This window comes from Oncorhynchus tshawytscha, linkage group LG27, assembly GCF_018296145.1.
Source record: "Oncorhynchus tshawytscha isolate Ot180627B linkage group LG27, Otsh_v2.0, whole genome shotgun sequence".
Classification (NCBI taxonomy): Eukaryota; Metazoa; Chordata; class Actinopteri; order Salmoniformes; family Salmonidae; genus Oncorhynchus; species Oncorhynchus tshawytscha.
Window position 1 is genome coordinate 11,497,246 of NC_056455.1, and position 26,215 is coordinate 11,523,460.

At 41.5% G+C, this 26,215-nt stretch overlaps 1 protein-coding gene across 3 annotated transcripts in view; it reads left to right on the forward strand.

The window, feature by feature from the left end:
* LOC112226060 (myoferlin-like) overlaps window positions 1-25,699 on the forward strand; it is a 51,505-nt gene extending 25,806 nt beyond the window's left edge. For all 3 annotated transcript variants that reach the window (XM_042307552.1, XM_042307553.1, XM_042307554.1), the window contains 28 exons: window positions 516-630; window positions 1,470-1,572; window positions 1,863-2,002; window positions 2,404-2,568; window positions 3,750-3,837; window positions 4,260-4,337; window positions 4,642-4,823; window positions 6,731-6,889; window positions 8,264-8,365; window positions 8,584-8,745; window positions 10,398-10,560; window positions 10,743-10,813; window positions 11,048-11,062; window positions 11,176-11,274; window positions 12,720-12,848; window positions 13,142-13,297; window positions 13,529-13,620; window positions 13,900-14,070; window positions 15,169-15,317; window positions 15,618-15,757; window positions 16,260-16,348; window positions 20,199-20,294; window positions 20,949-21,090; window positions 21,429-21,528; window positions 21,855-22,048; window positions 23,131-23,240; window positions 23,450-23,597; window positions 23,955-25,699. In XM_042307552.1, the coding sequence (XP_042163486.1) occupies window positions 516-630; window positions 1,470-1,572; window positions 1,863-2,002; window positions 2,404-2,568; window positions 3,750-3,837; window positions 4,260-4,337; window positions 4,642-4,823; window positions 6,731-6,889; window positions 8,264-8,365; window positions 8,584-8,745; window positions 10,398-10,560; window positions 10,743-10,813; window positions 11,048-11,062; window positions 11,176-11,274; window positions 12,720-12,848; window positions 13,142-13,297; window positions 13,529-13,620; window positions 13,900-14,070; window positions 15,169-15,317; window positions 15,618-15,757; window positions 16,260-16,348; window positions 20,199-20,294; window positions 20,949-21,090; window positions 21,429-21,528; window positions 21,855-22,048; window positions 23,131-23,240; window positions 23,450-23,597; window positions 23,955-23,993 (3,397 nt within the window). In that variant the 3' untranslated portion in view covers window positions 23,994-25,699. The remainder of the gene's footprint in view (window positions 1-515; window positions 631-1,469; window positions 1,573-1,862; window positions 2,003-2,403; window positions 2,569-3,749; window positions 3,838-4,259; window positions 4,338-4,641; window positions 4,824-6,730; window positions 6,890-8,263; window positions 8,366-8,583; window positions 8,746-10,397; window positions 10,561-10,742; window positions 10,814-11,047; window positions 11,063-11,175; window positions 11,275-12,719; window positions 12,849-13,141; window positions 13,298-13,528; window positions 13,621-13,899; window positions 14,071-15,168; window positions 15,318-15,617; window positions 15,758-16,259; window positions 16,349-20,198; window positions 20,295-20,948; window positions 21,091-21,428; window positions 21,529-21,854; window positions 22,049-23,130; window positions 23,241-23,449; window positions 23,598-23,954) is intronic.
* Window positions 25,700-26,215: the final 516 nt, after the last annotated feature.

The window sequence follows — 26,215 nt, forward strand, 5'->3', positions numbered from 1 at the left end:
CTCCGACTCCGAACTGGAACCATCTCTCTCTGGTACGGTATAGAACAGAAACATTAACTCATGCTCTGGAATGTTCTTTAGGTTTTATCACCCAAAGACATAGTAAATCTCCTGTCAGTGTTATCTCCCAGACGCCCATCCTCAGTAGGACACACACACAATAGTTATAAGAATACTCTATTCTGTCGAATAAAACAACCATTTGATGCAATAAAAGTATTATAACATAGTCTTGCAATTTTTCTCTAGACAAAGTCCTCACAGGGATAGTAAAACCAGGAACATTTTGACAAGTGGGGACATTTCGCCGGTCCCCACAAGGAAAAAGGCTATTTTAGGCTTCTAGGTTAGGTTTAAGGGTTAGGGTTACAATTAGGGTTAGGTTTAAGAGTTAGGGTTAGGGTTTGGGTTAGGGGTTACGGGTAGGGGTTAAGGAAAATAGGATTTTGAATGGGAATCAATTGTTTGGTCCCCACAAGGATAGTCAAACAAACGTGTGTGTCTGTGTGATTCAGCCTGCTAACGGAAGCAGACGCGGGGCACACAGAGTTCACAGACGAGGTCTTCCAGAACGAGACGCGTTTCATTGGCGGGGAGTGGAAGCCTGCTGCCGACCCCTTCACAGACGTGGTGAGACAGAGCAACACACACAGACACACACACTATTGCTAGAGACAACCCTGTCGCCTGCAACTCAGACCCCTCTATCTACAAGAGGGAAGAGATATGTAACACTGAGAAGTTAAGCTGACCCCTCAGTGTTACATTAATTCTCCTTCTGGGATGAAATTGTATGTTCTCTTTTTCTTACGAAAAGAGGCCAACGAAACTGAAGCCATTTCGTCTGTTTCCCTTGTAATTTGATGTCCTAGACTACGTAGCGACAGGTGCTCATCCCTGGATTCATTTTATGCACATATCACTCACTGTCATGTTTTAAGTCATGTTTCCCTTGTCAAGAGAGCTGCATATAGCCTGCGTACCATTCCACTTTTTGTCTCTCCTTGTCATACCAAGAATTGTATCTAAAAAATCTAATAAAAGTTTCTTTATAACAGTAACCTGGCCGAATGTCCAGTTTGGCATATGACACCGAGTACAAGGAATGAAGACCGGTCTGGATTTCAGGATAAGCTGCGTAGCCTTGATGTTTTCAAACTGTGACGCCTATTGTTTCGATGTCGGGAGTTTACACAGCCAGCTACCTTTTTTCCACGATGGTGCTTGTTTCAGTGAATCCCATAAATATAGAGGCTTAGTTAAATACTTGATAGGAGACTGGAAACCAACGTGAATCAACCCCTCCCCACACAGAATACCCAGAGGGGAAAATAGAGTGCTACGTCCCTACTTTTATAAACAGTGTGTCTCTGTATTGTTTTGATGTTGTAATGTGGTGTCATTGTCACATGTTGATATACAGCCACTGTGTAATGTCGGAAGTGACTGACTGTGACTGTTCTATGTAGAATGGGCAGAAGAGCCAGAGTCCAGGGGAGATAGAGTGTCCTGCTGGCTGGAAGTGGGAGGATGACTGGAGCTTCGACAGCAACAGGGCTGTGGATGAGAAAGGTAAAGAAGCACTGGAATTATTCACCTTCATATCCATAACCCAAATGCTAACACTGGGATTGATTGTATGGTGTACTGCTGTATACTTGTTTCAATCAATCAAATGATCAATATTGTTTAAGGATTCCATCATCATATGTGGAACAATATGGCACTGTATAGTATACAATTTAATTGATAAACCTCTTCTGTACTGTATTTTGACTTTACCTATTATAACCAATATGATACTACAGTATAAAGCTGAATGTCCTCTGACTCTGTATACCGTTTGTCACTGTGTGTACCAGGTTGGGAGTATGGCGTCACCATTCCCCCCGATGACAAGCCCAAGTCCTGGGGTGCAGCAGAGAAGATGTACCACATCCACCGCAGGAAGAGACTCTTACGACCACGCAGGAAAATAGCAGACACTAAAGCAGCACCTGAGGTGAGCGGAGGAGGAAGAAGAGAAGTGGAGGGAGGAGGGGGAGGGAGGGAGAAGGAAGAGGAGGAGGAGAAGCAAGAGGAGGAGGAAGTGAAGGAGGAGAAGGAAGAGGAGGAGGGGAAGGAGGAGAAGGAAGATGAGGAGGTAAGGTAGGAAGAGCAGGAAGAGGAGGAGGGTAGGAGGAAGAGGAGGAGAAGGGGAAGGAGGAAGAGAAGGAAGGGGAAAGGAGGAGGAGAAGAAGGGAAAGGAGGATGGAGGAGAAGGAAGCGGTTATAGAAGAAGAGAGGAGGAAAATGTTTAGTGTGCAGGGTAGAGTGGAAGCATGTGTGTGTCTGTATGTCAATTTCGAGGGCTAAAGTTCTAGTTCTTACACACTGTCCACTGCCTCTCCGTTGACTCTACAGAGGCGGGATCCCGGCGAAGGCTGGGAATACTCGTCCTTGATTGGCTGGAAGTTCCACAGGAAGGAGCGTTCGTCTGACACATTCCGCCGTCGCCGCTGGAGACGCAAGATGGCTCCGTCAGATGGGATAGGAGCTTCAGCCATCTTCAGGTTGGAGGGGGCGCTGGTTAGTAACTTCTTCTGAGTTCAAAAACAATTACACAGGAAGGCTACACAGGAAGGCTAGACTTAAACTAGATTCATACCACACATCAAAGTACATCAAAAGTGCTTCATTTGACAAATGTTGTTTTTTTCACCCGCAGAAGATTGACTATCAATGCTATCCCAGCTGTGTGACTGGGTTGTGGAAATAAATAAAATACTACTTTAGCTACAAAGTGTTAGGTTCTAGTTAAACAGAGTAAAAAACTCACGCACGTTTATTAAAGTTCAAACCGAGTTTATTCACCCACTGGGTCATACAGCTGCATAAGACAAAGAACATATTCACACAAGCACGGGTATTTAACCATTTCTCCTATGCTGAGTCCCTTGTTACACATCCGAACAGCCAATACACCTCTGTTGCTATCAAGAAGATTAGTGATATATGTTCTTCCTCACTTCATCTAACCTGACCTCTGACCCAAAGGACTCACTCCTCCCCAACTCACGGCTGTCATGTTGACTTGTAACCAGACTGTCTCTTCTCCCATAGGATCCCTGATGGCTAACAATAACATATCCTGACAGAATGTAAACGTTATACATTCCCCTCTCTCACTCAGTGACATAAATACGTGTATTTCATATCTAAAAGTCAGAACCCATCAGAAGGCTTTGGGAAACCCAGTCCATGAAAATACAACGGAATTTGGCCAAGTGCCTTTCAGTGTGTTATCTTGATTATAATATCCTCTCATTATTCTCCTCCATCTGCCCCTTCCTGCCCAGTGATCCTGGTTGGCAAAGCACCCAAAAGGCACGGATTAGACCAGCGTTGACTCATGCCCTATTTATTTCAAATCAAATTTGATTCACAGTGTTGTGCTGTTTTGTGCTGCCGTACCATCCAGAAACAAACCCAAACTCCTAGTCCCTGGACACTTATGGAGATTCAAGAGGATTGGATAGATTTAAGCAATATCGTTATAGCTCCAGCAGGCTCCAACAGTCTCTAATGAAGGCATTGCTAGTCCTGTTCTGAACTGGTCTCTCTGGCTGTGTTTACACAGGGAGCCCAATTCTGATCGCTTTCCCACTTATTGGCAAAAGAGCTGATCTGATTGGTCAAAAGACCAATTAGTGGGAAGAGATCAGACTGGGGGTGTCTTTGTAAACTCAGCCTCTGTGTTTTGTCTACAGGGGGTAGATGTTGATGAGAAGGCCAGTAAAAAGGACGCAGCCAGACTGTTTGGTGCCAACACACCCACCGTTTCCTGTAATTTTGACCGTGAGTAACATTGACCCATGCCAGCTGATTGCAGACACTGATTAAGGGATTAAGGCTGTGGCCACACAGAGATAGATGAAAGAGTATGAAAAACACATATGCATTGGTCACAGTCCTGTTTGTCCATCAAAAAAGTAAACTAATTTACACATGTTGCATACGAGTTGCATACTTAACAAGATGGACAACATCAGCATTTTTGTTGACAGATAGACATTCATCATCTCCTTTGTTCGTGAAGGTATGACTCCACTAGAAAAAACACTGGGCCAAATGTTGTTGTTTTTTACGGACAATCTCTGTCTGGCCGCAGCCTAAATGTTGATTTCTCCTCAGATTCCTCCACTCCACTGCCTTTCCTCTCAGGAAGTCTGGGCCCACACTTTTCAGATTACATTAAATCACTATCACTCTCTCTTCAGGGTCGTATATGTACCATCTGAGGGTGTATGTCTATCAGGCCAGGAATCTCATCGCCATGGACAGGGACAGCTTCTCAGGTGAGGAACATCATAAAATGTAGATAAATGGATAGCTCACTTTTTTTTTCAATTTACCAAGCGGGTTGTTACATCCACACCATTTGTTTGTTAGCTAGTTCTTCAGCACCGTCCACAATCTCCTGGCTAGCACTTTTGAAACATCTAAGCAATGCTAGTGGGAACAAACTGGGTTGTTTCCACTAACGTTGCATGGGGAAAGAGAGATGGGGGTGGAAGTGTAACCCGATTCTCACAGCAGTTGTAATTTAACCACTAGCTGATTTAAATCCGTTGATGACTGTGCTCTGGTCTCCTGCTTCAGATCCCTATGCCCATGTGTCCTTCCTCCATGTGAGTAAGACCACGGAGGTCATCAGGGCCACTCTGAACCCCACCTGGGACCAGACCCTCATCTTTAATGACATCGAGATCTATGGAGACCCCCAGACCATTGCACTCAACCCCCCCAACGTGGTGCTGGAGCTCTACGACAGTGACCAGGTGGTATGTACCCTATCCTACCCTCACTTACCCTACCAGTTGTAGTGTGTTAGTGACACTTACCAGCCGAGCACTGTACATACATGTGATACACTTATGTACATGTATGTGGTCAATGTGTGCGACCACCACAAAGTACATTTCAATGAATCCTGTGAGTCCGAGTCAAGTCAATACATTACACTCGTCAATTTCCATCCACTGCCTGTTCACATGGACTTATTCACCTGTGCCCTGTTAAAACTTCTTAAGGATCGGCATTCAATCAACAGGACAGTTGTAAATCATGCAGCACGTTATGTCAAGATCGCAGATTTTAGAGAAACAACAAATGTCGGTACATAAAAGTGTCTTATATCGGCTGAAAGCTTCAATTATTGTTCATGTAACTGCACTATCCAATTTACGGTAGCTATTACTGTGACAAAATGCCATGCTATTGTTTGAGGAGAGCTCCTAACAGCAAAACACTTTTTCACCGCGATAGGTTTGATAAATTCACCTCTGAAGGTGACGTGCACTTAAATCAGAGCAAGATTTCAGAATGTATCATCCAAAGGGTCCCAGAGATAACATGAAGTGTCGTTTTGTTAGATAAAATCCTTTTTCATATCCTAAAAAGGTCCAAATAGCATGCACGATCGATTTTGTATTTCCACTCGTTCAATTTGCAAAGAAAGGAATCTGTGAAAATCTCATCCTAAATGTTGTTTCAACCAGCCAAATCACATTTGTATGTATTCCTCAGAGATCCTAGAAGGTAACAAGACTTCACTATATCATTAGGGGTGTAGTGTATCCTATAGAACACCATATTTGGTCAGAGAGCGAAGCCTTCATGGCACGCCGATGACGTGGGCGGTCATCACTTGAACGACTGTATCTTTGTCAAATAAGCACCAATCGGGGTCAAACAAAGCTAGCTAGATAGCCAATGAGCTGGGATTTACGGGAATATCCGGAAACCATGTATGTGTCGTAAAATGTAGCTACTAACCTTGTACGACAGCATGCCTTTTCATTTTAGAAAAAATGATACGGATATTATTTTGTTGTTTTGCAAATGTTGAACTTATAATATGGCTACTAATACTTAGAAAGCTAAATTAAAGTCCAAGTATACAGATTTGACGATATTCTTGCAGAAATTTTTTATATGAATACGAATGTTTCCTTCACGATTTGCCCAAATGTACCTGGGGACTTCACACTAAAAGTATTGTAGTTCAAGTTTTTGATACTTCAAGTTTTCCATCTGAAACTTTGCACATACACTGCTGCCATCCTGTAGACACTATCGGAATTACAACCAGAGTGATGGCTAGAGCTGTGACCTTTCTCTTGCATTTCAAAGATGGTGGTAGAAAAAAACAGTTGTTTTTTTCTTTGTATTTTCTTCTACCAAAACTAGTGTGTTAAATTCTCCTACATTCAATTCACATTTCCTCAAATGTCAGTGTTTTCTTTCAAATGGTACCAAGAAAATGCATATCCTTGCTTCAGGGTCTGAGCTTCAGGCAGTTAGATTTGGGTATGTCATTTAGGCGAAAATTGAAAAAAAGGGGCTATCCCTCTCCAGCCCGGTCTATTTCAACAGTGTTCTTAGTGTCTAAGAATATTTTCATACCATTGTTTTTGACTAGTGCAAGCAGTTGATACTTATCTAGTTATCTGTTATTAGATTTATTTTAGGCATGTATGTTGGAAGCATCTGTCCTTGTAGACAAAAAAGAAAAAAATAATGTTTGTTTTTCTTGTACTATTAGCTAGTTATTTTTTAAGGTTTTACTTGAAATTATCTGGATATGTAGATGTTTTGCCTACTTTAGTTGAATGCACTGATTGCAAGTTGCTCTGAAAAAGAGTATAGTGTAGATGCTACATATCCCTGTGCTGTGTCCGACTCTCAGGGTAAAGACGAGGCCATGGGTCGCTGTACGTGCCCCCCTGTGGTGAAGCTGAACCTCGGCACAGTGGTCTCCCCCAAACTGCTGTGGTTCCCCGTCACCAAGAAAGGCCGCAGCGCAGGAGAGATGCTGGTGGCTGCTGAGCTATTGCTGAAAGACAAGGTAAAGTACTACCCAGCTAGCACACAATGTTCTGAGAACCATATGTTTCTTAGAGCTTCGTGGTCCTATGTTTATTTTGCATACGACCTTCCCACAACTTTCTGGGAATGGTGCTGGATAGTTGCTTGGCCTTGGAACATTCTCAGCACATTTAAGGAACCTGACAAAACACTTTATTTTCTTGGAATTTCATTACTTTAAACAGAATGTTTCCAAAAGTTCAAAGACGGTTACATTCAATTAAAATGCTGGTAATGTTCTAGGAACGTTCTCCAATTTGTTTGACATTGGAATGTTCTGCAATATTTCTGAGAACGTTAAGAATCAACAATTCTTCAGTGGGAATTTCAGTACTTCAGAATAACTTTTCTTACAGGTTTCCTCATGGTTCTATTTAAAGTCATGTTGTCAAATTGTTCGGAGAACATTAAGAAAACGTTTGTTTGTAACGCTCAGAGAAAGTTTTTAGAATGTATGTTAAAAACATAACCATTCCGTTCTTCTCAGCATCAACAAAACTCTCTCTATCCTCTGTCTTGTTAAGTGTGTTCAGGTGTGTTGGCCGTGCCCACTAATTGGCCACACCTGATCTTAATGTGTACTTGTTTCCTTTGAAATGGGGTCTGTTTGTAGACTAAAATTAACACCTTTGTATGAGTTTGAAAAAATATGGCATGCTAGCTCCAACCTGGTGGTACAGTGGGATAATTCCATGAATAGAGAACAGAAGCTCATAGGTTTGCATCTCACTGATGCTGTGCCACAATAAATGCATGATTAATGCCTAAGCAAATTCATTTTCATGTGTCCTATCTGTGCTTGGAGTTCAAAACATTTAACCCAAACTAAGCTAGCAGTTTTATTAAAAGTCTCAGAAGGTTTTTTAATTGTCTTCAAATAACCTAGAATTTCCATTCTCTGAAAGTTTTGAAAACTGCCAGGGAAACTTTCAGAGAACCATAATAAAACATTCTCAGAACCTCCCTGCAACTTAAAAACGTGCGTTCCTAGAACAGGTGAAATTTTCACTTATGTTCTAAGAACGTGGCTTCTCTTATGGCTTCTCTACCAGAACAAATGTGAAACCAAAAAAGTACATTCCCAGAACTTCCAATGAAGCAAATATGCTAGCTGGGTAGTGCCCAGTGTTGCTTTGTTGTTAAGGTGAAAGTTGCGCCTAACTACAGATCTAGGTTCAGGTTTCTCGACCCCTAACCTCACGCGCCAGGTGGGTGGAAAATATCTGACTGTGTGTCAGTGGTTGATGCAACTTCCACCAACTTCAGTCCAGGTCTAGTTACTGTAGAGCACTTTTTTGTGAAAATTATGATTTAAACTACATTTAATTGATTGATTGATGTGTATTACTTTTAGGCCAATGAGAGTGACTTGCCCCTGGTGCCCCCCAGACGAGGAGCAACACTCTACATGGTTCCCCAGGGAATCAGGCCTGTCGTACAGCTTACCGCCATCGAGGTGAGGCCTCAGGCAGCCCGTAACGCCATCACACAGACACACTCACATGCACACTTGCGCATGCATGAACTCATACACACACAACACAGACATGAACACACACACAAGTACACATTCACACACATAAAGACACACACACATTCTCCTGCGTGCGTGCGTGTGTGTGTACATGCACATTCTTGCTCATGTGTGTGCGGTGTGTGTGTGTTGTGTCCTAGATCTTAGCCTGGGGTCTGAGGAACATGAAGACCTACCAGTTGGCCACAGTCACCTCTCCCAGTCTCATGGTGGAGTGTGGGGGGGAGGTCGTCCAGACGGCCATCATCAAGAACATCAAGAAGAACCCCAACTTCCCTGGATCTGTCCTCTTCTTTAAAGTGGTACTGCAACTTTCCTTCAAACTCGGTGTACTGTATAACAGTTCTCTCCATGAGATATACTATTAATATCAGGGACTGGAAGGAAAAGACAAATGCTCTGAATGAACGTGAAATGAATGTACTATATTTTAGTGGTATTTACTGGTATTTTAACTGTACACCATACGTACTATAGATTTGTATCCAAGGTGATATTTAACTAGTTTGGTCTCAGATATGTTTGTGTTTGACATTGACAATGACCGTAGGAGCTGGCAAGACAACACAAACAGATCTAGGCTAATCTTTAAAGCTGAAATCCACGAAAGGCGTCACTGGTCGCCTCGCAGGTTGACGTTTATTGTCCTGGAGGCAGAACTGTTCAATTTCCCCTTGGATAGGAAAGGGAATTCAACTGAAATGTGTCTTCCGCATTTATTCCAACCCCTATGAATCAGAGAGGTGCACAGTGGATTAACTGCCTTGCTCAGGGGCAGAACGACAGATTTTTACCTTGTCAGCTCGGGGATTCGATCCAGCAACCTTTCGGCAAGCTGCAAAGTCAAAATTGGCTCTATTGTAAAAATAGGTTAGGGTTAGGCATTAGGGTTAGCAGTGTGGTTAATGTTAAGGTTAAGTTTAAAATGAGATTTTATGACCTTTTTGTGACTGTGCCAGCTAGTGACCACGCTGCAGAGCTGCCTCCAGAAAATGATTCATGACGAAAAATGCTAACCTGCGTTCGCCCCAGGCACATTTGTTAATGTTTCTGTAACAGAGGAGATGAGCATCCATCATCATCAAAATCCTAGTGCATACTCTGATGTTCTATCATTCCTGCAATGATGTCAGTGTAACGGTTCTCTTGTGGTGAAGGAGAGTCGGACCAAAATGCAGCGTGTAGATTGCGATCCATATTTAATAAACAAATGTAAACCACGAATCAATTACAAACACTACAGAACAAAGAACGTAACGAAAACTGAAACAGCCTATACTTGTGTAAACTAACACAGAGACAGGAACAAGGACACTAAGGACAATCACCCACGACAAACTCAAAGAATATGGCTGCCTAAATATGGTTCCCAATCAGAGACAACGATAAACACCTGCCTCTGATTGAGAACCACTCCAGACAGCCATAGACTTTGCTAGATCACCCCACTAGCTACAATCCCAATAAATACACACCACATACAAAAACTATGCCACACCCTGGCCTGACCCAATACATGAAGATAAACACAAAATACTTCGACCAGGGCGTGACAGTCAGAACCAAGTAAACAGCATTCGTTCCTTGAAATAATGTCTTTGTTTTTGTAATATCTCAAACGGACGTGGAATTATCACCACTACAGATTCCAGCTTTAAGGACCCTGATTTTTTTATGCATTTTCCATCCCAATGAAAAATTACTTAGGTTGAAATGTTTGACAACCATTAAGATAAACCAGTTGAAATGTCTCTGCATTTAAGCTGATTGATATTATGCTTTCTGTTTAATTGATTGATTGTCTTCGATTTGATCCTATAGTTCATGCACTAACTGTAAGTCGCTAAGACCGTCTGCTCAATGTCTAATATGTATATGTAAAATGTAGTTTCTGTATCACTGGTAACACTGAGTTGTCTGAGCCAGGTTAACCCCCCCCTCCCCCTACCCCCAGCTCCTACCCAAAGAGGAGATATACACCCCTCCCATCGTTCTGAAGGTGATCGACCACCGGCCCTTTGGTAGGAAGCCCATTGTGGGCCAGTGTACCCTCTCCCTGGAGGAGTTCCGCTGTGACCCTTACGTCACCAATGCTGAGGTGGCCATGTCTTCCAAAGGTACACACATACAAACAGAACCACGTATGCACGCACACAAATACGCATGAAAGTATCCACGAATGTGCACACAGATACACACACACACACACATCCACACACAACATTGCTAAAGTACTGTACTGTATGTGTCACATCTATTTACTACCCCCTTTCTATTCTGTTGTGTATTATTGTAATAGTGGCCATGATGGCAGCAACTCAAGGAGACATCATCATTAACATGGAGGATAGGCCCATCCTTAATACTGAGGTAGCTACTGTAAAACTCAAAAAGGACTTTACAGTATTAGCTTGTGTTGTTTTATCAGAAATGTACCAGCACTGTAGCCTGGGTGCCATGCTGTTTCTGCTGTCTTGTAAAAAATAGCTTGGCATGACGATGAGTGACAAAGAGTTGACAAGATGGTACAAACAGATCTGGGATCAGGCTAACGTGTTTTGTGGTTACACATTCTGATGGTTTTTATTCTGTTTTTCTTCTTAGCTCCACAAAGAGAAGGTGAGATTTTTCCTTTTTATGAATACATATGATCAAGGACGGAAAGAATCGAGGATTTGACCGAGTCAAAATGTGCTGTTATTGAGGCTTATTTGAGTCTGCCTGTTTTGCAGGAGGAGGAGGCAGTTGACTGGTGGAGTAAGTTCTATGCCTCTGTGGGAGAGCACGAGAAGTGTGGGCCGTACCTCAAAAAAGGATACGACACCCTAAAGGTACAGTGAGAACAATCTACCACTTCTGTCTCCGAGACTGAAAGGTTTGAGTTGACCTGTTTTTTTTTTTTTTGGAAGTCTCTTTTGTCTTACAATGGTCACAAGGATTGTTCATAGGACTTTTCCCATCAATATTTAACACCCACCTGGGTTTTACATGACAACCTGTATAATGGTGATGCTGTGAGAAATGTGTGTTTTCTTATATGATTGATGGTGTGAATTGTGTGTATCGTCTCAGGTGTATCAGGGTAGTACAATACAGCCAGGTCCCAAATGATTGACACCCTTGATTAGCTGTAAAGACTGTATACAATTGATAATACAAATACTGAGCTATATTGTATGCTTAAAGATATTGGTCAATTATATTATTTTATACTCATACAATTGATCAGAGAAAGAGATTTTGTTAACAATATTTCCAGATCCTTGATATCCTTCTCTTATGGATGGCCCTCTTCAATTCAAACCACCGGTTTTCAATGGGGTTCAAGTCTGGAGACTGAAATGGTCATTGTAAAATGTTGATTTTGTGGTCAATTAAACATTTCTTTGTGGATTTTGATGTGTGCTTGGGCTATTGTCTCGCTAGAAGATTTACTTGCAGCCAAATTTCAGCCTCCTGGCAGAGGAAACCAGGTTTTTTGGCTAAAATTTCCTTGTACTTGGTAAAGTTCATGATGCCGTTGACCTCCCAGGACCAGTGGAAACAAAATAGCCACATAACATCAAAGATCCACCACCATATTTTACGGTAGCTATAAGGTTATTTTCTGCATAGGCATCCTTCTTTCGATTCCAAATCCACCACTGGTGTACATCGCACCACCTGGAGTTTGCTAAATGGTATTGGCACTTGAATTGGAACCGGTGCTATGATCAGATGACATGAAAATAGAGCTCTTTGGCCACGAAATCATCATCTTGCTATGGCCATCTCAGTCTCCGGTCTTGAACCCCATTGAAAACCTGTGGTTTGACTTGAAGAGGGCCATCCATAATAGAAGGATATCAAGGATCTGGAAAGATCCTGTATGGAGGAATAGTCTAAGATCCCTCCCAATGTGTTCTCCAATGTTATAAAACATTTTTGGAAAAGGCTTAGGGTCCTTATCATCGTAAGGGGAGGGTGCTGGAGTATTGAAAACGGGTGCCAATAATTTTGACATCTTGTTATGACTTGTTTAACAAAGTCTCTTTCACTGAGCAATTGTATTAGAATAAATAACAATATAGCTCAGAGTTTTTTATTATTTATTTTATACTGTCTTTTTTTGTTATCTTTATCGAGGGAGCCAATTATTTTGATTTGTGTGGGTCTGTGTCTGTGTATCTGTGTGTGTGTCTTAAGGTGTTTCAGGTTGTGTGATGTGTGTTTGTCCTCAACATATTAAGATATGTGTCCTCATGTGCATAACATCACAATGTGTGTGTTTTGCCAGGTGTATGAAGGGGAGCTGGAGGAGGTCCCAGATTTCCGAGGGCTGACAGATTTCTGTAAAACGTTCCGACTGCAGCGGGGGAAGACTGAGGATGAGGACGACGACCCCTCAGTGGTCGGAGAGTTCAAGGTGATCACCTCTTTTTCTTTTAGGAATGTATGATCCTTCATGCATACACGTCATCCTGTTAAGATATATTTTCAAGGGAGTTCTGTCCAGAGCCTGTTTTCAATAACAAGGAGACATGGACTGGGGGCCTTTTAAAGCCCTGCACATACAGCTGGTGGAGGGGGAAACAACATTACATAGAACCAATGATAAAACGTCCTTATTTTCTCCACTTTATATGTGAACCCAGCCTAAGTATTGACACCTAGCCTGACTTTTGACCCCTGAACCTGCTGGTGTCTCCTGTGCTGTAGGGCTCGTTCCGGGTGTACCCCCTATCTGATGACCCAGGGGTGCCAGCCCCACCACGCCAGTTCAGAGAGCTGCCTGAGAGTGGGTTGCAGGAGTGCCTGGTCAGGATCTACGTGGTGCGATGCATGGACCTGCAGCCTAAAGACAACAACGGCATGGTGAGTGGACGCCAAACACAGTCTCACAGACTCAACACACTGAGAACACTTCCAACGCGATCCTGGATCAGGCTTATGTCAAAATCTGAGCGTTTTTGCAGCGCATATACATACGTTTGCCCCTCCCCCTCACCAACCAACAGTTCTCATTAAAATAGATGACTTATATAGCCTTTTCCCACACAAACACCATACCATATTTCAACATTTGTGTTTGTTTTTGTTTTTTAGTGTGACCCTTACATCAAGATCTCTTTAGGGAAGAAAACAAAAGATGACAGGGATGACTACACACCAAACACCCTCAATCCAGAGTTTGGCAGGTAAACATTTTTATTTAACCATATTTAAGTAGGCAAGTCAGTTAAGAACAAATTCTTATTTTACAATGATGGCCTACAGTAGTAGTTTTAACGAAAAACTTCACTTACAGAAAACGGTCAAAATGCCACTGAAACTGTTGAATGAATGAAGGACATAATGAATGGATGGATGGATGAATGAGTTATTATGAAATGTATCAAGTTGTTTCAGCCAAGTGAAATCAATCCACACAGAAGTGTACCTGACCAAGTTAACCTCTTCTCTTCCTCTTGTGTCAGGATGTTTGAGATGTCCTGTTTCCTCCCTCAAGACAAAGACCTGAAGATAGCCGTGTACGACTATGACTTGCTCAGCCGAGATGAGAAAGTGGGAGAGACGGTCATTGACCTGGAGAACAGACTCCTCTCCCGCTTCGGCGCCTACTGCGGCCTGCCGCAGTCCTACTGCATGTGAGTGTGTATGTGCATGTCTGTCCGTCTGTACGACTGTCAGTTATAAAGGTCTCTCATTCCAACTTTCCCACTCTGTCTCTGATCTGTTGAATTTATGTTTCATGACTTTTAATTGCATGTAGTTTCCCAACTTTTATTCTGGCCTAATCCAGCCCCCACTAGAGAATGCTATTGTATTACACTACCGTTCAAAAGTTTGGCGTCACTTCGAAATGTCCTTGTTTCTGAAAGAAAAGCACATGTTTTTTGTCCATTAAAATAACATCAAATTGATCAGAAATACAGTGTAGACATTGTTAATGTTGTAAATGACTATTGTAGCTGGAAACGGGAGATTTTTTATGGAATATCTACATAGGCGTACAGAGGCCCATAATCACCAACCATCACTCCTCTGTTCCAATGACACGTTTTAAAAGGCTAATTGATCATTAGAAAACCCTTTTGCAATTTTGTTAGCACAGCTGAAAACTGTAGTTTTAATGTACTTGTCCTCTTGCTCAGTTGTGCACTGGGGCCTCCCACTCCCCTTTCTATTCTGGTTAGGGCCAGTTTGCGCTGTTCTGTGAAGGGAGTAGTACACAGCGTTGTATGAGATCTTCAGTTACTTGGCCATTTCTCGCATGGAATAGCCTTCATTTCTCAGAACAAGAACAGACTGACGAGTTTCAATAGAAAGTTCTTTGTTTCTGGCCATTTTGAGCCTGTAATCGAACCCACAAATGCTGATGCTCCAGATACTCAACTAGTCTAAAGAAGACCAGTTTTATTGCTTCTTTAATCAGAACAACAGATTTCAGCTGTGCTAACATAATTTCAAAAGGGTTTTCTAATGATCAATTAACCTTTTAAAATGATAAACTTGGATTAGCAAACACAATGTGCCATCAGAACACACAAGTGATGGTTGCTGATAATGAGCCCCTGTACGCCTATGTAGATATTCCATAAAAAAATCTGCCATTTCCAGCTACAATAGTCATTTACAAAATGAACAATGTCTACACTGTATTTCTGATCAATTTTATGTTATTTTAATGGACAGAAAAAACAAGGACATTTCTAAGTGACCCCAAATATAACATTACAAAACAGCTCAGGGACCAACCAGTGGAGGGATCAGCTGAAGCCTTCCCAGATCCTGGAGAACCTGGCCAGACTGAGAGGGATCCCTTCACCCCGCACCTCTGCTGACGGCAGCATGCTCTCCTTCGGGGGGAAAGACTACAGCCTGCTGGACTTTGGTACAGAAAACCCCTAAGTAGCAAATCACACGTTAACTTGAGGGATCACTCTAGACCTCCATGTAAACCATCCATTTCAATGTGAGATTTGCCCAATAAGTTAGTATTCAACCATCTGTGTTACATTCAGTTCTATTAGAGGAGTTTCACAGATAAAGCAGAAAGAATATTATTTTTTATTTTTTTAAATACATGTGGCATTTGGCATTTTACTTCAACCACAACATAGTGAATGTGTTAGTCATCTGAACGTCAACCCAAACTTCTGTCTCCTGACTGAGTTGTGTGTCCTGTCGCTAGAGGCCAACAGAGTCATCCACCAGCACCTGGGTCCAGCCAGGGAGAGGATGGCCCTGCATGTCCTCAGTAAACAGGGTCTGGTGCCAGAGCATGTGGAAACCAGGACTCTCTACAGTACTTACCAACCTACACTGTCCCAGGTTAGTACCTTATTTCCTTTTTCCCGATGACACTTTCTAATAGCCGTCATTGTAAGCCATTGTAAATGTTTATAAGTGCTTCATAAAGCTTATGAGCATGTACAAATGCATTAAGAAGTAATGAAATGCTTATAGTTTATTATAGTTATTATAAAGTGTTTCCTTATTGCCCTCATGAAACGTCCAAACATTGTACTGCATTATCAGGCCACGTTATCCAAGAAAAAAGATATGTCTACTTGAGGTGTTTGTTTGTTGTGTGACAGCATGACATTGTCTAGAGCAGTGCTTCTCAAACCTCTCCTCGGGGACCCCCAGACGTTTCACCATTTTGTTGTAGCTCTGAACGAGCACATCTGATTCAAGTAGTAAGGGCTTGATGTTGAGTTGACAAGTTGAATCAGCTTTGCTAGCTCTGGGGGGTCCCCAAGGAGAGATTTGAGAAAGGCTGGTCTAGAGAATACTTACCAATTGTATTGTCTCTCGCTCTCCCCATCGTTAGGGAAAGATTCAGATGTGGGTGGACATCTTCCCCAAGAGCCTGGGTTTACTGGGACCTCCCTGCCACATTACTCCACGCCAAGCCAAGAAGTGAGGGCCTTTATTACATTCATTAAAAAATAAAGACCCTGCACAGTCAAAATCATATTTATCATCATATTTGGATGAAACCAGATCAAAGTAGGATGACCAAAGTATGAGAAATGACTGGTGCTGGTACATTGATGAGGTTTGATCATACACTTACTGGCTTCCTCCTCTGTGTTAAAAACTTGAACTGGGGAGGCAGGGTTAATTGAGGCTTTATGTGACATCACATACATTTTTATTCACCTCCTTTTAAACACACCAATGGTAACGTCTTATTCTTTTACCTAATTTAAATAAGTACCACCTTGCAACCATCATCGCGGAGGGGAGCAGTTTACATAGCTAGCTAGTCTATTGGTGCCAAAATTTGACTGCAGGGTGTCAGCAAATATAATTACTGTTTTCCCCTATTCAATCTATAGCAAAGTTATTTATAGGTTTCCTCTTTCATTTGTGTCTGGTGTTAGCTAGTTAATGGCTAGCTAGGTCATCAGCCAGCATGGGAAAAAAGGGGGAAAGGGTCGTTCAAAACTCCTACGCAGTTGGCATGTCAACACATCTGTCAGTGCTGCTGCGAACTGCAATAGAAGAGGCATGATAAATAGGAGAGAGGACCAACAGGACCAAGTCGTTGTTTTACAAGTCACAAGTAAGTCTCAAGTCTTAGCACTCAAGTCAAGTCCCAAGTCAAGACGGGCAAGTCTGAGTCAAGTCTCAAGTCCTAAACTTTGAGTTTCGAGTCCAAGTCATAATGTGCTCTTCACCAAATGTAATACCATTTCATATTTTTAACAAGAGTAATAGTTAGTATATTACATTTACGCAAATTATGAATGCTTTTAAAAATATATAATCGGGCAATATAGGCTTGTACACAATCGCCCAACCTTAACACATACACACACGCACACCACACACACCCCCTCTCTGTGTATGGTTACAGTAGACTTACATATGGCAATGGTTTTAGGAACAGCAGTTACATCAGACAGGATTTAGACTACCAACTGCCTAGCCAGTTGTAGCTCAATCTTGCAATGATCCCGTTCCCGCACTGACTGACTGTGTGGAGGCTCATTGATTTAACGTTACGTTAGCCTACATGCTACACTAGCAAAGTTATAAATTGTATAGCTGTTGGCTATATTAGCCACGCTTTACCGTTCTTTGTGCAGCTTCAAATGTCGAACAAAGTTTTAAGTTGTTGCGCCTCCGTCTGCAATTTAATTCCCGCATGTTTTGGAAGTTGCAATCCGTTTTTTGTTGATAAAGCGTAGTCTTTATATCTGAAAAGAATCATTTTGGGTATCATCTTTCCAAGGGCTTCATCTGAATTTACCCACCGACGTTCCTCTGCACTGCCATGCACAACTTTTTCTCAGCTGGCACAATTTGATTGGCTGCTGTCTGATTCACACTGTAATCCGTTAAATGAAGAGTTGATGCGCTGCACACTTTTTATTTTATGCATATTTTTTTTATATTTGGGCTTGAGGAGGGTATCATCAAGTAAGTTCGAGTGAAAAGGCTCAAGTCCAAGTTAAGTCACGAGTCATTGGTGTTAAAGTCAAAGTCGAGTTGCAAGTCATCATATTTGTGACTCGAGTCTGACTCGAGTCCAAGCCATGTGACTCGAGTCCACACCTCTGGGAGATAATAATTGATAGTCATGGTTTATGAACATGGTCTAGCAGTCAAGGTGCCTTCGGAAAGTATTCAGACCCCTTTACTTTTTCCACATTTTGTTACGTTACAGCCTTGTTCTAAAATTGATTTAATAAAACAATTTCATTAGCAATCTACACACAATACCCCATAATGACAGAGCGAAAACAGGTATACAATTTTTGGGCAAATGTATTAAAAATAAAAAAACAAAAATACCTTATTTACATAAGTATTCTGACCATTTGCTATGAGACTTGATATTGAGCTCAGGTGCATCCTGTTTCCATTGATCATCCGTGAGATGTTTCTACAACTTGATTGGAGTCCACCTGTGGTAAATTCAATTGATTGGACATGATTTGGAAAGGCACACACCTGTCTATATAAGGTCCTACAGTTGACAGTGCATGTCAGAGCAAAAACCAAGCCATGATGTCCAAGGAATTGTCCAAAGAGCTCTGAGACAGGACTGTGTCGAGGCACAGATCTGGGGAAGGGTGCCAAAACATTTCTGCAACATTGAAGGTCCCTAAGAACACAGTGGTCTCCATCATTCTTAAATGAAAGAAGTTTGGAACCACAAAGACTCTTCCTAGAGCTGGCCTCAGTCAGGGAGGTGGTCACTCTGACAGAGCTCTAGAGTTCCTCTGTGGAGATTGGGGAACCTTCCAGAAGGACAACCATCTCTGCAGCACTCCACCAATCAGGCTTTTATGGTAGAGTGGCCAGACAGAAGCCACTCCTCAGTAAAAGGCACATGACAGCCCGTTTGGGAGTTTGCCAAAAGGCACCTAAAGACTCTCAGACCCTGAGAAACAACATTCTCTGTTCTGATTAAACCAAGTTTGAACTCTTTGGCCTGAATGCCAAGCGTCACGTCTGGAGGAAACCTGGCACCATCCCTACGGTGAAGCATGGTGGTTGCAGCATCATGCTGTGGGGATGTTTTTCTGCGGCAGGGACTGAGAGACTAGTCAGGATCGAGGCAAAGATGAACGGAGTAATGTACAGAGAGATCCTTGATGAAAACCTGCTCCAGAGCGCTCAGGACCTCAGACTGGGGCGACGGTTCACCTTCCAACACGAGCCCAAGCACACAGCCAAGATAATACAGTATTGGCTTCGGGACAAGTCTCTGAATGTCTTTGAGGGGCCCAGCCAGAGCCCAGAGTTGAACCCGATCTAACATCTCTGGATAGACCTGAAAATAGCTGTGCACCAACGCTCCCCATCCAACTTGACAGAGCTTGAGAGGATCTGTGGAGAAGAATGTGAGAAACTCCCCAAATACAGGTGTGCCAAGCTTGTAGCTTCATACCCAAGAAGACACAAGGCTGTAGTTGCTGCCAAAGGTGCTTCAACAAAGTACTGAGTAAAGCGTCTGAATACTTAAGTAAATGTGATATTTCTGTTTTTTTATTTGTAATAAATTTGCAAAAACTTCAACAACAACAAAAAAATGATTGGGGTATTGGAGGTATTATCAATTTTAGAACAAGGCTGTAACATAACAAAAACATATATATATATATATATTATATATTCTATGAGGTGTACCCAGACTTCACCTCGTCCAGTTTCAAATTAAATATGAACTAGATAGCTAGCTTGATAAATCAGTGCTGACAATTCCACCTTGGCTAGCTAACTCAATTATACAGGCATCATTATGTATATATATTTATGCTGTTACAATAACCAAACAGTTGGAAAAACAAATAATTTGTGAAACCATCATGTGATGTATGACAAGATTGGGATGTTGCATACAACTTAAATGCTGTTTGAGTTGCTTGGATGATCTCACTGGAACACTGCTCACTGTGTCCAAGTTTCATGACATAGGTGTTTCAAAGAACTGTCAGTCAAGGTGAGCTCCCTCCCACTCCGGCTATTAGCTCTCCACCCACTCAGCCTGTCTTTCCACTATTACTGATAGTTCCACACGAGACAACATATATTTTGGTCACTCATAAGGCTATTTTAAATGGGAATCAGGATGACTGTGCGTGAATGGTGTCAATCTCATAGACTGTCAGTTCTTCCATTCTCAGCTCTGCTCATGAATTTGCGCAGTTACATCCCCACCTCACACCTTTACATTTACCAAACAAAGTGGCAGTGTTAGGCTGTTTATTGAAATGGCAGATTGAGCCTTAATGTGTATGATATTTTTCAACAGGTACTTCATGCGGGCTATCGTCTGGAACACCACTGATGTCATACTAGATGAGACCAGCATCACCGGAGAGAATATGAGTGACATTTACGTCAAAGGGTACGGCAGAGCATGATTGGCTACTCAATGGTACAGTATTGAGTGATTGGCTACTCATACGGATCATACTGTATTGCTGTTCAAGCAAGGGTTGTAAAACCCTATATTTTAAGTGTGCAAAAAAGAAGTGAAAACCATGTGAACAGCTGTCCATCTACTTTAGATCTAGGTGCTGGTTCTCGCAGGAAAACCTAGGTGTCCAAAACAAATGTAAAGAAATACACACAAGTAAAGACACAACCAACTTTGACTTCATAATTATGTTGAAATGTTTTCATTGCAGAGTGCATGAGAGTGTACCCCATTGCCGTCTCGATTGGTGGCATACAGTAGACAGGGAATTGATAGAGAAATAATGATGTGTGGTTGATCGAGTTAATAGGCGCTAGAGCAGTGGTGTCAAACTCATTTTTCCCTGGAGGCCACATATGAGGTCTGAAGGGACGCACTGAATATTTGTTATAATTCCTTGCCTTCAAAATTAGCAAAAAATAGTGCTCTATCCATTGTTTGGGAATTGTTGATGCTCCCTGACTGTCTAGCTTTCATTTGGGTGATTATTAGCGGGCTGGAAACAGTCAAGAAACTGTATGAATGTAGACCCATTATCATTACTACACTGTTTTAGTCATTTTAAAGTATATTTATTTACAGATGGATGCCTGGTATGGAACAGGACAAGCAGAAGACAGACGTCCATTACAGATCCCTGGATGGTGACGGCAACTTCAATTGGCGATTCGTCTTTGGCTTTGACTACCTGCCTGCAGAGCAACTGTGTCTCGTTTCCAGGAAAGTGCGTTTGAAGAGATTTATTGTATTATTTATTGCCTTTATTTGACTACAATAATGATATACCCCATTTAGCAGACGCTTTTATCCAAAGCGATTTAGTCATGTGTGTTGTGCATGCATTTTTTGTATGGGTGGTACCAGGAATCAAACCCACTGATCTGGTGTTGCAAGCGCCATGCCCTATCAACTGAGCCCAACACATTCTCTTTTACAGTTATGACCTAAAGTGAAGCATTTTGACAAATTAAGGAGAAGTCTGACCGTAAATAATAGTTTCAGAAACGTATGTTGGGCAGATGATGAGCTCCAGACTTACATCCAAATGTGTTTGTTTGTAAGGAGCATTTTTGGAATCTGGACCAAACCGAGTTTCGGACCCCCCCAAAGTTGATCGTCCAGATTTGGGACAATGACAAATTCTCACTGGATGACTACCTGGGTAAGATACATTTATTTCCTCTGATCTAAATTAACTGATACAAAGTGTTTCTCTTTTTCTCATCACGGGATGTCTCCAAAAATCTGACTGACTGGTTAACTCGTATGTATGTATGTATGTGTGTGTGTGTGTGTGTGTGTGTGTGTGTGTGTGTGTGTTTGTTTGTTTGTTTGTTTGTCAATCAAAACAATAACAAGAAACATCCATCAGCAGCTGAAAACCAATCTTATTTCAACCCAGGTCTGCAGTACATAACATATAATGTGGGAAGGAAACAGTGAAATAAAGGGATTGCTAATGCAGTTTGTGTTGTATTTGGGACACAGGCACAGTTGAGCTGGATCTGCTTCATCTGATACCCCCTGCCAAGACCCCTGAGAAATGCAGTCTGAAAATGTTACCAGGGGTTACAGGCTCCACACCTTCCAAACAACCACCGCCCAACTCTCTGTTCTCCCAGAAGTCTGTGCGGGGCTGGTGGCCCTGTATGATCGAGCAGGACGGGAAGCACATCCTGGGTGTAAGTCCTGTTGTTAAGTTAATTTTCCCATTTTGCCATGTACAAATTTTCCATTACTTATGCCATGTTCATACGATACCTGGATGAGAGCGACTAACAAAATTGTAATTTAGCAGACGTTTTTTAACCAGAGCGTCTTACAGGAGCTCAGCTCAAGGGCATGTCAGATTTTTCGCCTAGTCAGCTCTGGTATTTGAAACAGCTACCTTTCGGATACTGGCCCCTCTCTTAACCGCTAGACTACCTTTGTGCCCCCAAAATGAATGGAGGAACACTACCAAATAAAAAAATTGCACCTTCTGTTTTCTACTATTTTAATTCTCAACGTAAGTTGAGAACCTGACACCGACCTAGCGTCCGCTTATGTTGATTATCGGTAGGGCCGGCCCTGTGGGCAACACACACACATGGACAGAACGCACACACACACACCAACCTTTCCCTTTGGGAATTTACTGTAACTGTGGTATGTGGTTGTCATATCTAGCTACCTTAAGATGAATGAAAGCCTCTCTGGATAAATCAAATCAATTTATATAGCCCTTCTTACATCAGCTTATATCTCAAAGTGCTGTACAGAAACCCAGCCTAAAACCCCAAACAGCAAGCAATGCAGGTGTAGAAGCACGGTGGCTAGGAAAAACTCCCTAGAAAGGTCAAAACCTAGGGAGAAACCTAGAGAGGAACCAGGCTATGAGGGGTGGCCAGTCCTCTTCTGGCTGTGCCGGGTGGAGATTATAACAGAACATGGCCAAGATGTTCAAATGTTCATAAATGACCAGCATGGTCAAATAATAATAATCACGACTAAGATGTGAAATAAAATAAGTTAATACAGATTTCCTCAAAATAAATTCCTATAGTGGATCATGTCTCATTGTGGATGAATTTATAACCAGAAATGCCTGCTCATAGGTGACAGTATTTAGTCACTTTGATCCTTTGCACAGTATTGATAAACATAATTACGTGAAATGAATATCTGAAGTCACAAGCTTTAGGGCTAAATATGTTTATAGATCAAAGAGAAGATGGTTGAGAAAGTCTGTGGAGAGTTTATGACGGTCTCTGTGTTCCCATAGGGGAAAGTGGAGATGACCCTGGAAATAGTGGAAGAGAGGGAGGTAGAAGAGAGGCCTGCTGCGAAGGGCCGGGACGAACCCAACATGAACCCCAAACTAGACTTTCCCAAGTAAGACATCATCCACAAGTCACTTTTCAACCACCTATGACAATAACATTGTAGCTTCTACATTGTAAGTAGAATGTTTTAACATACAAACTACATAGCGCTATAACATTCAGTAACAACATGGCACCCAATAAGAGTCTACATTTCAAACTGGGCTTGCCTAGGCCTACCCCCTAAAAAAAAATGTGTTTTGTTGTTTCTCCATACAGTCGCCCCGACACTTCCTTCTTCTGGTTCACCAGTCCATGCAAGACCATGAGGTTCATCATATGGCGCAGATTCAAATGGATCTTCATTGGTTTGATAGTCCTCCTGCTTGTGCTCTTGTTCCTTGGGATCCTGCTGTACTCCCTACCAGTAAGATATATGTCCTTGTAATCTACAATACGAATATGTCTATGCCACTTAGAAGACACTTTGATCCATAGCAACTATAGTGAGTAGATAGTGCATACATCTGTTGTGTTTGTATGTGATTCACTCATATAGTGTAAACAGGTAACATGCATCATTCCTTTGATATGCTGAATTGCAACATAATATGGATCTAATTAAGCATAACTGCATTTATTTGATCTGATAATAGAGTGCAATATTGCAATAATTCCACTCCACAAATGCATCCTGCATATGAATATAACAGAGGATTTAACCTTACTTGAAATCAAAGTCAAAGATGTGTTTTATTAATTCAATCTTTTCTCTTGCCTCCAGAACTACATCTCAATGAAAATTGTGAAGCCTTTCTCTTAGGAGTTACTCTACGGGGCAGCTGAGTACCCTGCCCGTCTTCGTCCAAGGGATAAGGCGACAGACGTCTTGACACTCAGACCCTCACAAACTCTATGCAATGTATTCCTATCAGCGTTGTCTTCAGAGTTGCATGCATTATTTACATTTTTTACACTTTATCAATCAAGGCTACACTTCACTTGCATTAAATACTGTAGCTACACAGCCCTTTTAATTGTACTGTACTTGTACTGTTCTTACCTGTCTGTATTTCCCTGAAATACCGAAAGCAAAAGGAAAGGGAAAGGGGGTACCTATTTAGTCGCAAAACTGAATGCATTCAACCGATAATGTGTTTTCTGCATTTAATCAAATGCTATTTTGTATGCATGCTTTACTAAACCTGATATAGAGATTTTGTCATCACTGACAGAACGAACTACTAACAACAAACACTCTTTTTGTGGCTTCAAACAATGTCCCAACATTCTAATAAGCCACGTCCTTAGACACCGTACAAAGAAGGTCCCAAGAAAGTTTCCAAGAAAGGGCATGAGATAATGTCTTGGTTGCAACAAAAATCCCATTTAATTTACTCACAGATTGTCTAGGTATGTCATACAGTCCGGGTAAGTCCAGGTATGTCACACATAATAAATGAAGCATGGTTTACATGTAAGCATAGACAGTTTTACTATAAATATGAATCGGGATCTAATTCAAAAAGGTACACAAAATTAACAAGGTAAAATAGATGATTGTTTTGAAATCAAAAGGTAAATCCAAAGGTATTAATGAAACAGTATTAACCACTCTAGTTTTTGGAAGGCATTTTTCTAGCGGGCTTCTATCCCGTTCTAAATTCGGTTCCACCATAGAGGTATAAAGAAGGCTCATCATTGTATCTGTGCTATAATGGCTTCTGAGACAGGATGGGCAGTGCAATTGAGGGGTATCTCCATTTTAAAGTAACTGTCCAGTGATAATCTCACTTTTAAAATGTAATGTTCTGATAACTCATACCCAAATAATGTTGTTGGCTCATCCTATACTCTTTTGTGGCCAAAGCAGAAATGGGAGAAAAAACACTTAAAAATCCCAACCTCAAATAGAAAAAGATGTTTGCTATTTTCTCATAGAGGATGATGACATCCTCCTGAGGAGGATGAGCTGGCCAATCAGCGGTCTACTCGCATTAATATTGGACAGTTACTTTAAAGTAGTCCATTTCTTCTTATTCTACTTTTATGAGTCAGTAAACAAACTAAAAAGGTGCATACTGCCACCTGGAGTGTGTTGTCTGAACAGGTATAAAGCCATGGTTGGGGATTTACTGCCACCTGCAGTTCTGGAATGTTTCCTCAGGAGTAATAATTCATTGGCTGATCCCTCCTGATTACCTGGATGGAATTATGTGATCCTTCCTTAATTGAACCCATAGGAAGTCCCAAACAGTTGACTCCTTTAAAATGGTGAAAGCCCTCAATGGTAATGTTCATGCTGAAACAGGTTCTATCCATCCAGAGTCTTCTTTCTACCTCTATGGGTTCCACTGACACATCTTCTCTTTAACCATTATATTTCCATATAAACAGTTTCCATACTATGAATAATAACTTCAACATATTTTCTTTTCACATACAAAATGGCTCTAACAACTGTTGTGTTCATATTTCATTCATATCGATAGGCTTTTCTATGTTTTAATAAAGAACAATAGTTATGTACAACAGTGGCGGTTGCGGATTTACTGTAAATGTTTCTCTCCACACTGATCCCGAAGGCAGCGTTTTAGATCACTTACTGACACCTGGCCGGTAGTTCCACAGCCCTGCTGCACACATGGCTAAAAGTGTCCATATAGGTTTGAATCTGGCCTACTGCCCTTTGTCACTACCATAGATTGTGTTTTGTATACTGTGTCAGTACTCAATCAGTAGACAATTCCACCAATTTATCGATTGGCTGAATGATCTATTGGCTGACTTTCAGCAAATGCAAGTCAGGCAAAGCACATTAAGTTGTATAATTTGTATTGGTGATTCAAAAGAAGAGGTTTAAATTGCTGTCCCCTATCAAAGTACCATTTTTTTTTTAAACAAGTCTTCAAACATTTATTTATTTACTTTGAAATGTATTTATGTCATAATATATTCTAATTAATTCCAAGGCAATTAAACATTGTTAAATTAATATAGTACAAAGTAATTGTTTAAATACCCATTCCTATTGAAAGGTGGCTG